General features: G+C 47.2%; 1 protein-coding gene across 3 annotated transcripts in view; it reads right to left on the bottom strand.

Annotated features, from left to right (window-relative positions):
• BCAN (brevican) overlaps positions 1–17,233 on the bottom strand; it is a 45,219-nt gene that overhangs the window by 2,294 nt on the left and 25,692 nt on the right. For all 3 annotated transcript variants that reach the window (XM_029581665.1, XM_029581664.1, XM_029581663.1), the window contains 4 exons: positions 11,943–12,050; positions 9,744–9,902; positions 5,181–5,263; positions 2,984–3,128 (listed from right to left, as the gene is read on the bottom strand). In XM_029581665.1, coding sequence (XP_029437525.1) covers positions 2,984–3,128; positions 5,181–5,263; positions 9,744–9,902; positions 11,943–12,050 — 495 coding nt within the window. The remainder of the gene's footprint in view (positions 1–2,983; positions 3,129–5,180; positions 5,264–9,743; positions 9,903–11,942; positions 12,051–17,233) is intronic.

Here is a 17,233-nt window from a genome sequence, read left to right on the forward strand (position 1 = left end):
CCACATCTGACACCAGACCAACATGGCTACCCCTCTGGGATAAACACCCGTGGATCACTAACGGTTAGAGTTTGGAAATGAAGAAAAAAGTGCTTGGAGGTAAATTGCTGGTGTGGTGATTACTACCCTTAACCAATAAGACTTCAGACCATTGATGCAACTCCATCATTCTCTCTGCTTCAACGGCAAGAGGTGACGGGAAATTGGACTCAAACAGCAACCAGCAAGGCCCCTGGCTTGATGATCTTGGGAGGCAGTTAGGTATGGGGGGAATTGTATGGTGCGGCAGATGCTGTCATGAGCTTGCTGGGCAGACTGCAGGGACCGTTTGGTCATTTTCTGCCGTCGTATCTATGTTTCTATACAGTATATTTTATTTATTTATTTATTTGTAGGGTTTTATATACCGTTATTCGATAGAGCCATCATAACGGTTTACAAAATATGCAGTTATCATCCAAAATATGCAATTATCATACAATCAAATGGAGTTAACATAGTAGTTGGGAACAGTAGGGTTTTGTGAACAATCAACATATTTTCTTAGTAGTTGAATAACAGAATAGTGCGGAGAACATTTTCAAAGAACTTAACGGATCAAGTGAGTGAGCAGGGAGGGGTAGAAAAGGAGGGTACATCAGGAGAGCATGAAGGAGGAGGATTATGCTTGCGAGTTCTGTTGAGGACTGGGATGATCAGGTGTCAGTTAGAATAGAGTTTGCGGAATAAAAATGTTTTTAGGTCTTTTTTAAATGTTTTCAGGATGTGCTGGGTCCTCAGTTCTTTGGGTAGGGTGTTCCAAATTTTGTGGGAGGCAATGGAAAATGCTCTTTCTCGTGTAGTTGAAAGATGAGCGTCTCTTAAGGTGGGGATGTTTAGGAATCTGTGTTGTTGGAGCGTAGGTTTCTTTGTGGGTTTTGGGGGGTTATGTTTAAGCCTTTTAGTCCATGAAGATCATCATTTAAGATTTTATGAATGATGGTCATAGATTTGTAGGTAATTCGTGCAGAAATAGGAAGCCAGTGAAGAGAGGCCAAAATGGGTGTAATGTGTTCGTTTCTTTTTTTTCCGGTAAGGATTCTGGCAGCTGAGTTCTGCAGTATTTGGAGTGGTTTGAGGGATGATGAAGGGATTCCAATAAGTAATGAGTTGCAGTAATCATATAGAGAGCTGCCTACTTGTATTTGTGTGTTTCACACAATTTGAACAACACTATTGTAATTCTGAGCTGCCCATCTGTCTGTCACTCGTGCGTCTTGCAGATGAAATTGGCGGACAACTGGAAGAGGTGTGGGAAAGGGAAGGGAGAGAGGAACATCTGGAAGGAAGGGCGCGCCCCATGCCAGGTCTCGCCCTCTGAGCAGCAGCGACACGTTTATTTATAGCACGCCTGCAAGCTGTGGCACAAACTGCAAAAAAAGGCAGGGCGGGAATCGTGTTGCCTACCACTGCCCAAGCAAAGCACTTTCAGAAAAAAAATGTTTGACCTCTGGCAGTTTCCTCCTGTTGAGTCGGAAGGCAGGGCTGGGATCTTTGAGTTGTCAAACTACCCGGGGATTTCTTACTGTGGTCCAGGCACTGCGGCTGCGGTCCTGGGCTCCTTCGGGAACCCTGCACTCATGGGTACCAAATCCAGCCAGCAGGTGTCGCCGTTGTATCACGGATATGAATCCCGACCCCCCCCCACTGCCTTTTGCTTTGCTCCCTGAGGGGCCGATGCAATAAAAATGCGACCTGAAGTCCTTTGCGGTCCAAACCCAGATCTTAACTTTCGCGAGTCGGAGGAAGCAGACATTTCGCCGCTCGGTTAATAGGCCCTTGACTTGTGGTATGCCAACTCCGGGCTGGCATTAAATCTGCCGCATAGACAAGGGTGCGTTAGCTGAGTGCTTATTCTCTGCTTCGGGGGGGGGCGGGGAATAGCTAATAGCCTCAACTATATGGCATTTACGTGTCATGATAGCCATTAGTGACGCGGGAGTTTGGATGCGAGTTTTGGACGCGGTAATCCCCTTGTTGCATCGACTGTTAGCCTAGCACGTCCAAAATGCACATCCACTCGCTCATTAAGCTGAGTGCACTTTATTGCATTGGCCTGTGAGTGCTGTGAGTGACTGCTGTAAGTGCTGTGAGTGCTGTGAATGACTGCTGTGAGTGACTGCTGTGAGTGCTGTGAATAACTGCTGTGAATGACTGCTGTGACTGCTGTGAGTGACTGCTGTGAATGACTGCTGTGAGTGACGTGAATGACTGCTGTGAGTACTGTGAGTGAGTGCTGTGAGTGCTGTGAATGACTGCTGTGAGTGACTGCTGTGAATGACTGCTGTGAGTGACTGCTGTGAGGGCTGTGAGTGACTGCTGTGAGTGACTGCTGTGAATGACTGCTGTGAGTGCTGTGAATGACTGCTGTGAGTGACTGCTGTAAGTGCTGTGAGTGCTGTGAGTGAGTGCTGTGAGTGACTGCTGTGAGTCCTGTGAATCATTGCTCTTCGGTGATGATCCCAGTTTTCTCGAAGGGCGTGGACTCTCTCCTGAGCAAGTAAGTGCTCCTTGCGACTTAGATTGCCATCTGTATTGCATAGGACGGCTGCAGCATTGAACACAGTCACCTCCAAAGTCAGCCAGATAAGTTTATCCGGCTGACCTTGTTATCTGGACAGTGGCCGGATATGGACCTCCAGATTTCCAGAGATGACAGAAAACAACAGGAGATCCAAAAGTGGCAAAGATGGCATGAAGGGGACCATCAAAGGTTAAGGAGGCTGGATCCCTTCATGCTGTTGCCAGTCCTGGTTTTACCTCCGCTCCATCCGTGGACTCGCCGCTCCTTCGAGAAGTGGCAGAGCGAGGGCACAGATGCAGTGGGGCTAAAACCAGGACCGGCTCGCCACGGAGCCAGCATTCAGCTTTCGGAGGATGCCCTGTTATGCAGAGAGGCTAACAAAACATGCAAAGAGCACACGGTGTTTCCCATGGCACTTACTGAGACTGATCTTGCAGGTGTAGGAGAGGTGGTAGTTGCACGGCACGTCGCTCCACTGCCCCTCGTCGTGCCACACGATTACTACGCAGTCCTCCCCCGACAGGAAGTAGCTGTCAGGCTGGCCATGGTGCCAGTTCTCGTAGAGCTACAGGAGGCAGCAAAGAAATAAAATGGGAATTAAAAGAGGCTTATTGGGACAGAGCAGAAAGCTGCAAGCGCAGTTCCATGGGAAGCTCCTAAGCCTGCCTCTGGCTGAGTGGTAACCTACTGGGGCAAAGACGCCCAGGCCTGGTCAGAAGGTGCTGGAGGCTGGACTTCCTGCATTCAGCTCTGAAGACCCCTCCCTTCCCCAGTTCCCTCCCCGTTCACCTTTACTGGAACGTTGTGCTGTTGGGCTTGTATAGGTCTTTTTTTTTTTTATCGTGGATTCATAGGTACCCCACTGTTATAATGTCAACAGTCTCTCTGTTAAGGGCTACAGCAGTTTGAGGGAGCGGGGGAAGGGGGTTGTTTGCAGACTCAGGAATAATATAAGGAAATATTTCTTTATAGAGAGGGGGGGGGAATGCATGGGATAACCCCCCCATGAAGGTGGGAAGGCCAAAACAGTAATACATTTCAGAAGGACATGAAACAAGGTCCTCAGCAGTCCTCAAGAAAAGATGGGAGATCAAGCAGGATCTGTGGTACTGCAGTAGGAAGAGAAATCGGCAAACAGGATGCGTCAATTTTCAAAACCTAGTTGCCTACATTTAGGAAGATTTTCAGCTGAATTTAGGTACCTGAATTTTTGACTGGAAATCTCCCCTAAATTTAGGGCCCTAAAACTTAGTACCCTAAATCTATGCCTGCAGTTCATTCTCCTAGACTTATCTAGGTATGGCCAGGTCTTCTCTTAGAGAAACCGAGGAACATTCTAGCATTGGGAGGTTCTATAGAAGGTTCAAGGGGTATAGCACTGAGTTAGAATGATAACAAAGAGTCATTCCCTTATGGGTAGGACCAACAGGAAAATTAATAAAGGAGGGGGACTGGAATCCATTAGGGGGCATCGTCAACGACTCTGCTGAGGAGAGGCAGTGGGAGGCTCTGTGGACTCCAGGACAGGAGAGGGCAAGGTCTCTCGCCTCCTGTTCCTCTGAGAAAGCACATCTTGTTTTCTCATCTGCTTGGAGAAGAATTCCAAGGGGAGTTCAAGCAAAAAGGGCTCTGGAGGATTTCTTTGTCCTAAGCTCTACACGAGGAAGGGGATCTATCTGGATGACCGAGTGCGCAGGCAGGTCTTTGATGTTGTTGGAAGTGGAAAGGTGATTCCCAGTTCCTGAGGGGGGTATCAGAAGAAGATAGACCATTGAGGAATCTTGCCAGTAATCAGCTCAAGGCGCATTCCTGTGTCTGGGGACCATTTAAGGATTATGTCTGATCTATCTTAGAATCTCTGCTATTATCAGAAAAATTATTGTCCGCGTTTCCCCCCAATTTTTGGACTGCTGAATTTTTGATTTGTCTTCAGTAAAATTACATCGTGCTTTGAAGCGCAGCACATGAACTGTGGACTGTGATTTTATTTTATTTTTTATTAGGTGAGTGGGATCCTTTGGGACCATTCAGGGTAACCTCTCTCTCCCCATTAACAGAATCCGGTTTCCAAATGCTGCAGGGAGTGGAGAAGTGTTTTGCAGTCTCTGAAGTGAAAGGAGGCGGGGGTTACATGGAGGTCCCTAAGTTAGGTGTCTCATTGCTGAAACTCTGTGCTAAGTCCCTAACCCCTAACCATTTCCCCCTGATCTACCTTAGCTCCGGTAGCCCTACCCACATTTTAGCCTGCTAAATTTAGGAGCTCAACCATAATCAGTTTGGGCTCTTAACTCCCCAAATCAGGTGCCTAAACACTTTGAGTCTTGACCCTGTGTTTCTATAGATGGGATCCATTCGCAATGCATAATAACAGAGAGAAAACTGATTCAGGGCGTGCCAGTCCTCCACCGCTTTCCCATGACCTGAGCTTGACTCTCCGTGTCTAGGACGACCTCGGAAAACCTTTGTAGACTGCAGTCTCGCAGCCTCGTATGGACCCGCGGTGATCTTAAAGCCTTGTAGACCATCTGATCATCCCCTTCCCTTCCCTACCACCACATCCTACAACCCCCACATTAATAAAATCCCCGGCACCCAGGTAACGGAGGCAGCAGCTCACCAGTGGGTTTCCATCAGACCACTGAAAGTCCCCTTCAATGGTCTTGTCATTCAGGCCCGTCCACTGATAGTCCCTGTATCTGTCTGTGGAAGAGAAGACGGCAATTAGAGGACAGGGAAAGAGCAAACTGGAGAGGCAGAGAAATCCCACGAATAGGAGCAGCTACTCGTTAACAAGTGTTCCAGAATTATTTATAATTTTGGATGAGGCCTGAGGCCTTTTAAAGGAGAACTGCTTTCCACTTACTCTGCAATCATGTGGGCTGTGGAAGGCTAAAAGCAATATAACTAAAGCCATAGTAACAGATACGTCCCCTCCCCCCCCTGAGACGTTGGCAATTTAACAGACAAGCCAGCCAGCCTGGAGAAAGCCATCCCAATGCCATTCATTAATGGCGCCACATTTATACCTCCCTGCTGCCTGTCCCTTACCCACCCTACTTCAGCATCTCTCAACGAGGCCCCCCCCCATTCCAAGCCCCTCGGCTTTGTGGTCTCATCACCTTGACCTCCTGCTGTGTCTGTTTGTGACTTGTGCTTCCTCCTGCCTTCTGCCCCCCCCCCCCCCCCTTCCCTCTGCCCCTTCCAGATCGGTTTCGCCACCACGCATTGTCTGTATTCCTATGGAGGAGGAGTAGCCTAGTGGTCAGAGCAGCGGGCTATGAGCCAGGGTTCAAATCCCGCTGGTCACCTTCCATTGCCTCAGGTACAAACGTAGATGGTGAGCCCTCTGGGGACAGGGAAATGCCTGAAAGTAATCCGCTTTGAAGTGGCTGACCAGCCATGAAAGACGGAATGTGAGTCAGAAATTAATGAAATATTTCATGGGCTAACCTTCCGAAAGTCTGCAAATTTTGGTATCGTCTACCAAATGGCTAGCGAGACATTTATAATTACAGGTGTAAACCTGCAAAAGAACCCAGTTAGGTGACTGCTAAGAAGCGAGCTGAGCCCCCTAGATGAGAGCTAGATGGGCTAAGAGCGGACGCCTAAACAAGTGACCATTCTGGAGGTGCATCTTTGCGTGAGATGCATTCGGCTAATTCTCCATGGCAGACATCTAAATCGCCCCCAGACTGCTGCGTCACGTACCTGAGGTGTAACTAGGTGCCCGGGTAGATGTTCAGTCCGATTTCTAGAGGCAGGGTTAGGCATCTGATACTGACAAGGTGCAGAGCTGCTGGAGAGAGCATGGAATGGGCCCCTCCTAGCAGAAGGGGGCGGAGCCTAAATTGGTAACGGAATTCAAGAAAGCCGGGGATAAGCACCGAGGACCCCTAGGTGGGAAGAAGTAAAGGGAAGGCCAGAGATCAGCTGGGGTCCACGACATTGCACCAGGGGTGAATCTGGGCAAAGACTGCATGGTTCTTATCTGCCATCATATTCTGTTTCCATAGGCCTGGATTTAGGCACAGACACACTAGGCCTGTGCCTAAGGTGATGGCAAATTCCTCAGTCCCACTGCACCAGGTGAGCCACTGCTCCTGACTTCCTGCAGCCCCCAACCACCACAGAGCTCCATCCTTTGTGTTGATGGCTCGGATATGTTCTTGATACAAGGAAACAAGGGAGATCTTTGCTTTGGAGTGGCTTTTAGGTTGACAACAACACCAATGAGGATGCAAAGAGCTTCAGGGCCTGCTCTAGAGGAAAAGAATTTAAGGAATATTACTTTACCAATGCTATGGCAAATGATTCAAGATCCAAGGAGGGATTTGCTCCCTGATTTGGTTGAACTTTGAGGGAAAATTCAAGCTTTGAAGGAAGAACTGGAAGCAGAGCAAAGCACTGTGCAATCTTGGGTTGTTTCTAACGTTCATCTGGAGAAATCCTGGGAGAGTTGGAGTCTTTCAAGGCCTTGACGGAGAAAGCTAATACTGTATGATTACTTCAAGAAGAATTGGAGCTCTTCAGAATATTAAAGTGATGGACGCTCCAAGTTTTAGTAATATCTCCGGACTCAAACTATTTAAGGACTATCTTGTGGAATGCTTATAATTCCTTCGCGAAGTCCTTGCCACCCATAGTTAAGGCTATTTATGTTTCAAAGGTTGTCTCTCCCTTTTAGTCATTGTCTCTTGCACAGGAGCTGGAGATCTCAGCTCTTAACGGCACCGTCAAGTGGTGGGGACTCTTGTGGTGAAGCTCGTTTTGGAAACTGACAAGGATCTCATTATATGCGCGCTCTTTTTCTTTTTCTCCGACATACGTTGAAAGAATGTATTGGCTCCAAGATGGGAACGTTCCCAGATGTTTCCCATTCTGACTCAACGCGGGCTGTAGTAGTTAAAAGAGGGGCAGCCTTTGCTCTTCAATCCCCCTGCGACGCGTTTGCAGCTCTCACAAAGACCTTCAGTAAAATCTTTTCGGGCCCGAACCAGCACTCAGACTCTGTGTCTAACCTACATTCGCCACCCCCAGGTTCCTGGAGGCTTGCCAGGCTCAGTTCTGAGGCGTTCATTTAACCCCTCTGTCATTTAATTTCTCTGAGATAATTTGCATTCCCTTTGAAACAGCTTGTGGCATGTTGCTATATTGGGTATATCTTCTTTTTCTTTTTTTTTAATGTTCTTATGGTTGCCTCCATACCTATTTGTGGATTTCAGAGGTGATGAGATCATTTTTTTTCTGGATTCTAATGTTCATGCATTGTTTATTTTGTGAATACCAACTTCTTGTGATATGTCTGTGCTGACTTATGTACTGTAAAATCTAATAAATAGAAAATTAAAAAACCGCAATCCATAATAGCGTTGGTCTCACTTCACTGTTAGCCTGTTGAAATGACGGCTTTCTCATGACCTGTTAGGGTTGTGCCTGTCGGTGGCACGTTTCCCGTCTGAAGGAAGCAGCGGGAAGAAAGGTTCGGAGGGAGGATTCTGCCACCCACCGTGGTTCGTGCCAGTGGCAGCAGCACCCTTACGCCACCCAGCTCACTCTACGCCAGGGGGGTGACTACTGGAGAATAAAATTTGGTGAGGAGTAAGTGCAATTTGATTACACCGCTGCATTGTTTATCTGCATCCAACACTATAGTCTGAGCAGAAAATGGGTCTCCTTTAGCGCACAAAAACCATGATGCTAATTTGATGCCAGCAAGGGGAAAAGCAGCCCGACCTTAAAAAGGTCCCATGGAGGATTTAGACCAATCTACCGAAACTTCCTGATTCACCGGGGAGACCTGTCTTTTGCAGCTTAAAATAGGCTGGGAGGAAACAAAAACTGGGAAACGACGGGGATGAGAGAGGGAGATGATGTTTTGGTAGACGATACCAAAATTTGCAAGAGGGTAGACACTCTGGAAGGAGTGGGAGGAATCTAGTGAAGCTTGAGGAATGGTCTAGATTTTGGCAGTAAAGATTTAATACTAAAAAATGCAGGATAATGCATTCATATTGCAAAAACCTAAGAGAGTGGTACAGTTTAGGGAGTGAAATTCTTCTAAGCACAAAGGAAGAGTGGATCTGGGGGTGATTGTATCTCCTGATCTTAAGGTGGCCAAACAGGTGGATAAGGCAACTGCAAAAGGCAGAAAGATGCTTGGCTGCATAAGGGGAGGAATGGTCAGCAGAGAAAGGGAGGTGATATTGCCCCTGGTGAGACCTCACTGGGAATACTGTGTACAATTCTGGAGACTGCACCTTCAAAAGGATAGAAACAGGATGGGCTCAGCCCAGAGGGTGGCTACTAAATGGTCAGCAGTCTTTGATCTAAAGCATATGGGGATAGACTCAACAATCTAAACATGTACACCCTAGAGGAAAGACAAGATAGGGAAGATATGATAGAGACGTTTAAATATCCCAAAGGTTTCCATGACAGGATGTGAGCCTTTTTCAATGGAAAGGAGGCTCTAGAACGAGGGGGGTCATGAAATGAGGTTGAAAGGGGGTAGACTCGGGAGTAATCTTAGGAAATATTTCTTTACAGAGAGGGTGGTGGATGCATGGCACAGCCTCCCAGTGGAGGTGGTGGAGACAAGGACAGGATCTGAATTCAAGAAAGCATGGGATAAATACAGGGGATCTCTGAGAGAGTGGTAGGGATTGTAGAGATGGGCAGACTGGATAGGTCACATGGTCTTTTTTTGCCATCATGTTTCTATGAAATGGAACAGGAACCTCCTCACCCAGAAAACCCAGGAAGCTGAGCAGAAGGGACCAAGCTGCTGAGAACAATGAACTAGTAAGGAGAGTTGCTGGCTGAAGTGAGCCTGTAGCCCAAACGGTTTATTTTATTTTGCTGGAATTTTATGGATGACCTTCCAGTTAAAAGCACAGTTGCAATACATTTGTGTTCAGACAGAGACTGGCTTGTGTTGATTTTATTGAAAGGAAGCAACCTCCAGGCCTAAGGAGAGAGAGAGCGAGAGAGAGAGAACAGCTTGGCATGCCTATGACTCCCCAATGACGCCCAGTATGACACCCTCGAAAAATATGAAAGGCAATGGATTTCTTAAAAAAAAATAAAGAGAGGCACTATTTCGACAAACAGTGACAGGGAACCTTCTACTGACGTCCGGGGTCCTGTCCCACTGCCTTCTCCCCACACCCCAAGCACTTACTGTTGATAAAACTTTGCTCTTCGGGGCTCATGATGCTCACTAGGTGCCCCCTGTAGTTCCTGCAGTGCCGTTCCGCATCTTCCCACCTCTTGCGGGTCAGGAAGTGCCTGTAGCAGTAGCCCTGGAACTTGTCCCAGCCGGGCTGGCACTCCTTAATGTCTGAATGAGAGCGACATACAAACGGGAGAGAGGTCCCGAGGTCAGGCATTGTTGTTTAGGCGCTTAGTATACTCCATGTCGCGTTAGAGGGAGGTGGTTACCGAAGAGGATGAAAAAGCCTTGGATTGCGGCAGTGTGGGTTTCGAGAGACCCCCCTCCCCCCTCCCCCCCCCCCCTCGCGCCTTTAAGGGGACCTCAGCAACTTTACAACCACAGCAGGTACAGGGAGACGAGAGCGGGTAACGTTAACCTGGAACTGCTGCCTCACCCAGGTCAACCGGAAGAGGCCAACCCAGCCCTTGGTTTTACCTGCCCCTTGCGCTTCTTTGAGATCAATGCCAAGCGCCAGTCCGTGCGCGCAGAGAGGGCAGGAACAGGATCAGCACCTCACCCAGGGCAACCCCAACAGGCTGGGGCAGTCCTGGTTCCGCCCTCATAACATGCGTAACCGGTATTGGTTCCTTTTTTTGGGGGGGGGATCAGAACTACATTTCCATGCCTGCAAGGAGGCAAGACCAGGGCTGTATCATCCTCTTTGGCTTTACTCTGGGTGAGGGAGCAACCCCTACACGCAACAGAGGAGAAGAAACAATCGGGTTCAAAGAAGCAGCCAGGTCTATGAAATAACGGTGAAAGCCACTGAAGCCGAACAAAAGTCGGCATTCAAACTCTTCCTGGTAAAAAGATTGTACCCTAACGTTTGCTTGCAAACATTACAAAACCATTCTGGACCAGACTGGACGACAGGATCAAAGGGATATTGTTCCTCGTGAGGGGTTTGCAAGAGATAAGGTAGCCACCTGACCCTGGTGACCCTGACAAGCCGATCCAGGCCCAAGGTTACCTCCCCCCGTTGCCTCTTCGGATTTTCTAGTTTCTTGGAGAGCCTTGAATTACAAGTCCAGAGGTGCAAAACTGGGGACAGGGTCAGTCTCAAGGCTGACCTGGGTCAGGTGGCTACCCTGGCTGGAGTTGTTGGAAAATGGTAGGATCCTAAAAAGCAAACAAAAAAGTACAAAACCTGGAGGCTTTTGGCCCTTGAAATTACTTGTTAAAAAAAAAACAAAACCATTTTTCACCTTAATGTTTTCATATTTGTCCCCCAAAGTACCCAAGCTTGTTACAAACTCCCTGAGAGCTGCCAAGTAAACCCCAGGCCTAGGAAGGAGGTTTTTGGCCAGTCCTGGTTTTTGACCTTGCATTCCAGTGCATTATGGGGTTTGTAGTCCCTCCTTCTTCCATCATTTGAAATCAGCCACTGCGGGTACCAGAATGCACCGTGATGAGGGGGAAGGTGTCAGAAATCCAGGACCAGACTAAGGTCTCCTTTCTTGACTTGGGTCACTTGGCAGCTCTGACCTGTTGCTTTCTCCCTTGGTTTTTTTTTTTCCAAGCGTTGACTACCGTTTGCGGCCTCCTATTTCTCCCTCATAGTAATAAGAAGAGGGATAGATTTTTCTGCCCAACTCCTCCCGTGGATTCTGCATCCAGGATGTCAGGCCGACACACAGCAAAATCTGTCCTCAAACTGGTGAGCAATACCAAATTCTGGCAAAGGCATTCACAAAAGAGGGTGGGAGAAGGCCTCAGACTCCACTCTTTGGGGATTGGAACCAGATCTGCTTTTCCGCACAACAAACACCTGCAGACTGACTACGGACTAGAGCTGCTGTTGTGGGCAAACACATTTCATGAGTATTCACACTGAGCCTCCTGAAAACCAGGATGAGAGTCCTAGAGCTTCATCTGTATCACAACCAGAGGGTTTTGCAAGCCTCTCCTGGTGACCCCTCCTTCAGCCTGTTGGGTTGTCAGGCGATCCACAATGAATATGCATGAGATCTGTAGGCTTGCAAAACCCTGTGGATCGCCTGACGACCAGGCTGACTCCTGGGACATCAAGACTGGCTTGGTCAACCCATTACAAGAAGCAGCCAGTGGCCACGCTCTGGAGGACAGGCCTTTGGTTTAGTCCTGGTTTTTTATATTTAACTTGCATCCCATTGCATTGAGGGATCTGTAATCCCTGCCCAGACTCACTTGTTTCACAAAGATCTCCTCGGTGGCCCGGCAGACAGAGGCAGGTGATCCTGTCTCCATTCTCCATGCAGGTCCCTCCGTTCTGACAGGGGTTTGGGATGCACTGATCTGAAACAGCAGGGAAGCTTTCAATGGATGGATTTAAACATTTTCTTTTTCAATTGTCTTAGGAATGGGAAAGTCTCAGAGTCGGGATACCAGATGGCCACAGGACTTAAAGATCTGGGGTCTCTTGGCAAAACGGGAATCTCGAGTCCAGTGGCACAACAGGGCTGGCTCAGCCCAGCCTCGATGACATGCAGCCATCTGGGCACCCTAAATATCTATCATAGATGATCCCATAAACATGCTAGAAATGTAAAGATTGCAGCCCTTTCATTAGAAAAGAGAGCAAGAGGGGTGATAACTGAGGCTTTGTTAGTGCTGAGGATGCAAGGAAGCTTCCAGGCTAAGACCTAGCTCCCCTCTGACTTCGCCCTCTTTTCCTTACAGAGTCGATTACTAATATGGCACTGGGAGACCCACTTATAGATAGATAGATAAATATTTATATAGGGTTGCCACCTGACCCAGGTCAACCATGAAAGGCTGATCTAATCTCCATTTCGATCCCATTACACTTATTATTTTGTAGCTTCTGCCTTTCCCGGAAAAATTTGAATTCCCAGTCCCTAGAAGCCATGGGGGCGGAACCAAGACTGGCTCAGTCTCTCAGGGTTGCGGCGGGTCAGGTGCAACCCTACTTACATACGTGCTGTGTGAGGCTTCTCTTCCTGAAATAAGTGTCATCCAATGCTTTGACTTTGGTAGAGAAGTCACATTGGATACGATTAGATGCTGCTCGAGTAACTGAGGGTCGACTGCAACCATTCATGAATGGCTTTCACGTTTATCGTGACCTTTTTTGCAGACTGGCTCGTCTTTTACTGGATCAGCGTAAGAATGATCCCAAGATGTTGCTTGGACAGGAGCTTTCTGAGACCATCACGGGACCTGCCTTCCAGTGCCGACAGAAGGTAACAAAGCCAGGCGAGTTCCGCAGGGCCAATCTCATCTGCCCCTTCCTAGACTGGGGCTTTGCTCTCACATCCTTGCATTTAACTAATCTCTGGGCTTCTCCCAGGCTTCCTTGAATTCTGTTACTGTTTTGGCCTCCACCTTTCCCCCCGGGAGGCCGTTCCATGCATCCCCCCACCCTTTCTGTGAAGAAATATTTCCTAATTACCTTTCTGAGCCCCATATCATGACCTCTTGTTCATCTAAAGCATCCTTTTCCTCTGGAAAAGATTTATTTCTTGTGCGTTACTGATACCTGTGAGGCACTGGAATGTCCTTATCTCCTTGTCCTGAAATCTTTTTAAAAACATTGTAGCCCTTGCTGAGGACTTCTTCTGGGTGATTTGTAATCTCCCTGCAGAGCGCTTTTGTTACGCAGGTTCACAGCTTTCTCTGAAAGCCCTAGGTGGGCGTAGGCCTGCTTCCTCTGTAACATGCCAGCCCAGGTATCTTATGGACTTACTGGAGCATTAGAAGCAGCCAATAGGGCCATTACCTTGTCACAAAAGTCATGACAGGGATAGCTGTGCCTCTCAGTCCCCCCAGAGGAAGCATGTTCAGATAGTCGGCACAAGCATGTTACATGGCCTACGTACACATGTGCGCTTGCCTGCTGCACGCAAATGGCACACACACTTTTCTATAGCAGTTATCTGCATTTTCTCTCACAGAAACATACCCTCAAATGGCGTCCAAGAGCTGGTTCAAGTTAACACACTGCAAACCGTGATGTGGGAAACAGCGTTTCCATCACTGGTTTTCTCTCTCTCTCTCCTTCTCTCAGAATGTGTAATACTGTTCAAGTCTCATTTCAGTCACTCGTGTCCAAAGCAAGACGCAGTTGTGCAATCAGTGACTGACGTGAAAAAGAACGATTGTATGACAACACGCGTCTTGGAAACAAGCATGAACTTAGTGAATGATCCTGCATGTGACTGATGATATTAAGACATGGATAGAGAGATCGCATGTATGGCTGACATGAGCCACGGACAGTGACTGTTGACTGAACATGAACAGCAACAAGTGGCCAACACAAGTCACAAACAGTGTATGGTCACGCATTTGACTGACACAAGACACGACCAGGCTGTAGAAGCCTCTAGATCCTCTATGACACTCTTTTTCCCTTCAATATATGTCAGTTGTGTGTTGTTCACTCCTTGTCTCATTGTCTCCTGTACTAAGCAACTTTCTGCCAGGAAGGGACTGAGGATGGGGGGAATGGACAGGACGGGACATAGCATCATGCCAACAATTTCTTTGGAGGGGCAGGTGGGGGGTCAATTAAATTATTCCTTTTGGAGGGTGGAGGATTTGAACACAGAGCACCTCAGTAGAGAATGTCCTGTGAGCTGATTAGGGCTTTATCGCCTTTTGTGACGGGAGAAATGTAAGCCTTTCTCTTACAAACTAATGTTAGCAGAGTGCTTACAAATCTTTGCAAGCAGCAACAATCATGCAGGCATGTCTACAAGGGCTCTCCTCCCCTCTCCCCATGTTACAGTGACATGACGGCAAGGGGGCTACAGAGGTATGACACACTAATGCCAGGACAACCAGTGAAAGAGTAGTCCTTGTGAACCTTACCTCACCACCTCTTCTTGCTGTGAAGTGGTCAGAAAATGTACCCACCCAGTGGGTATATCATTGCCAGCTCATCAGATCCAGGAATCGTGGGAAGGGCCTCTCTGTGAAGTAGGACTGGACTAAGGAGCTGTCTCGCTTATGTTTTGTATCATTCTGCTAATGCTCAGGCAGGCAACCCAGACAGAATATGACAGCAAATAAGGATCCCAGAGTCCATCTGGTCTGCCTCAATCGCCTCCTTTTACAATGCCATAGACTCCCGTTTATCTCTGGCTTTGCCCTTCACTTCTTTACAACTAGGGGTTATCTGTGCTTGGTCCCAGGCTGCTGTGAATCCTGCTAGCGTTTTCCCTTCCATTGCCTCCCCTCGCTCTTTCCTTAAAGAAATGCTTCCTAGTGTTACTCCTGGGTCTCTGCCCGCTTTGAGCCCTCACATCATGAACCCTTGCTCTAGAAATCTCTTTCCACTGAGAAAAAAAAAAAAAAGATTTGCTTCTTGCCCATTATTTATGCCTTTGAGGTATACACCCCAGTGATCCTTCACACCCACCAAATGTACGTGATCAGCACGTGGCTTGTTAGCTAGGATTTCACAGCCATAGCGATCCCTGTACAAAGTTTACTCTGAGGCCTAATCTTTGTTATAACCCAGACTCTGCAAGAAGAGGTAGTGCAGTATAATCCAGACCGTGCCACGAACAATGGAAAGCAGACCCACATGAGGAAGACAGAAAAGAGCATGTTGGATGGTAAAGCAGAGGTAAGGCCCAGAAAGAATTTGAGAAGAAGCTTGCCACAGAGGCAAAAATGAATGACCAAAACCTTTTCAAATGCAAAGCAAAATGTCTGTGAGGGCGCCAGTTGGGTCACTAGAAAGCCAAGGGGTAAGGAGTGTGTTCATGGAGGAATAGCACGGTGGTTAGAGCAGCAGGCTGGGAAGCCAGGTTCAAATCCTGCTGCCACTCCTTGTGATCCTGGGCAAGTCATGTCCCCCCAGATATAAACTTACCGGTGAATTTTCAAAGGTGTTACACGTGTAAAGGTAACATCCTGTTGTAGCAATTCTCAAAAGCCAATTACCCATGTTAAATGCCCTTAACATAGGTAAAATCTACTGATAATTCAATAGTATATATTGTATGGGTAAAATGTATTTACATATGTAAAGACCCAGTATTAGGCATGTAAATGCTTTTCAAAGTCAAGACCTTCTGGGGATAGGAAAATATCTACAATACCAGAATGTAATCTGCTTTGAAGAGCCTGAAAGGCAGAATATTAATCAAACAAATAGCAGAAAAGCAGAATGAATTCTTGGCCTCAGTCTTTCCTGAGGAGGAGGTTGGGAACATACCCACAATGGAAACATTCTTTGATGGTGACGACTCTGAGCAACTAAAGCAAATCGCCATGATAACGGAAGATACAAGATACAAGAGATCAGATTGACATACCAGACGGTATCCACCCCAGAATCCTGAAAGAACTCAAACATGAAATTGCAAACTTTTACAGGTAATCCGTAACCTATCATTTAAAAGAGCCACAGTACCTGAAGACTGGAGGTTGCCCAATGTAAACTATTAACTGATGAGCCTGATGTTAGTGCCAGGCAAAACAAGGTAAAAAATATTCTTAAAAACAAAATTACTGGCCATGTAAGCAGACATGGCTTAATGGGAAAGGGTTTTGGCAGAGGAAAGTCTTGCCAATCAAATCTATTAGATATTTTCATGGTGTAAAAAAAACCATGCAGATAAAGATGAACCGGTTACTATAGTGAATTTGGATTTTCTGATGGTATTTGACAAAGTCTCCAATGAGAGACTCTTTAGAAGATTAAAACATCATGGGACAGAAGGCAGAGTCCTAATGTGGATTGAGAACTGGTTAAAAGACAGGCCACAGATGGTAGGACTAAATAGTCCATTTTCCCAATGGGGAAAGATCATTAGTGGAGTAGCACAGGGATCGGTACTGGGACCTGTGCTGTTTAATATATTCAGAAAATATCCCGAAAAGGCAACAGTGAGTGAGGTGATCAAATTCACAGGTGACAAAATTATTCAAAGTTGTTAAAGCAGCAGCAGATTGTGAGGAACTGCAGAAGGACCTTGCGAGACTGGGAGACTGGACATCTGAATGGCAGATGAAATATAATGTGGACACATGCAAAGTGATGCACGTAGGGAAGCAGGCAATCGATTACAGGTACAGACTACTGTATAAGGAGTCACCATCCAGGAAAAGGACCTTGGAGTCCTTTTGGAGAATACATTGAAATCCTCAGCTCAGTGTGTGGCGGCAGCCAAGAAAGCAAATAGAATGCTAGGGATTATCGGGAAAGGAATGGAGAATAAAACAGAGAATATCACTGTGTCACGCTATGGTGCGACCACACCTTGCATATTTGTGCAGTTCTGGTCACACCATCTCCAAAAAGGCATAACTAGAAAAAGTGCAGAGGAGATCGGACAAAAATGATAAAGGGGTTGGAACATATCCCTAAGACGACAGGCTACACAGGATAGGGCTCTTCAGTTTTGAAAAGGGGTGGCGGAGAGTGGACATGATGGAAGTTTATAAAATCATGAGTGGGGTGGAACAGGTAAATAAACAATGGTTGTTTACCCTTTCCAATAATA

The sequence above is a fragment of the Rhinatrema bivittatum genome, chromosome 16 (assembly GCF_901001135.1).
Source record: "Rhinatrema bivittatum chromosome 16, aRhiBiv1.1, whole genome shotgun sequence".
NCBI classification, from domain to species: domain Eukaryota; kingdom Metazoa; phylum Chordata; class Amphibia; order Gymnophiona; family Rhinatrematidae; genus Rhinatrema; species Rhinatrema bivittatum.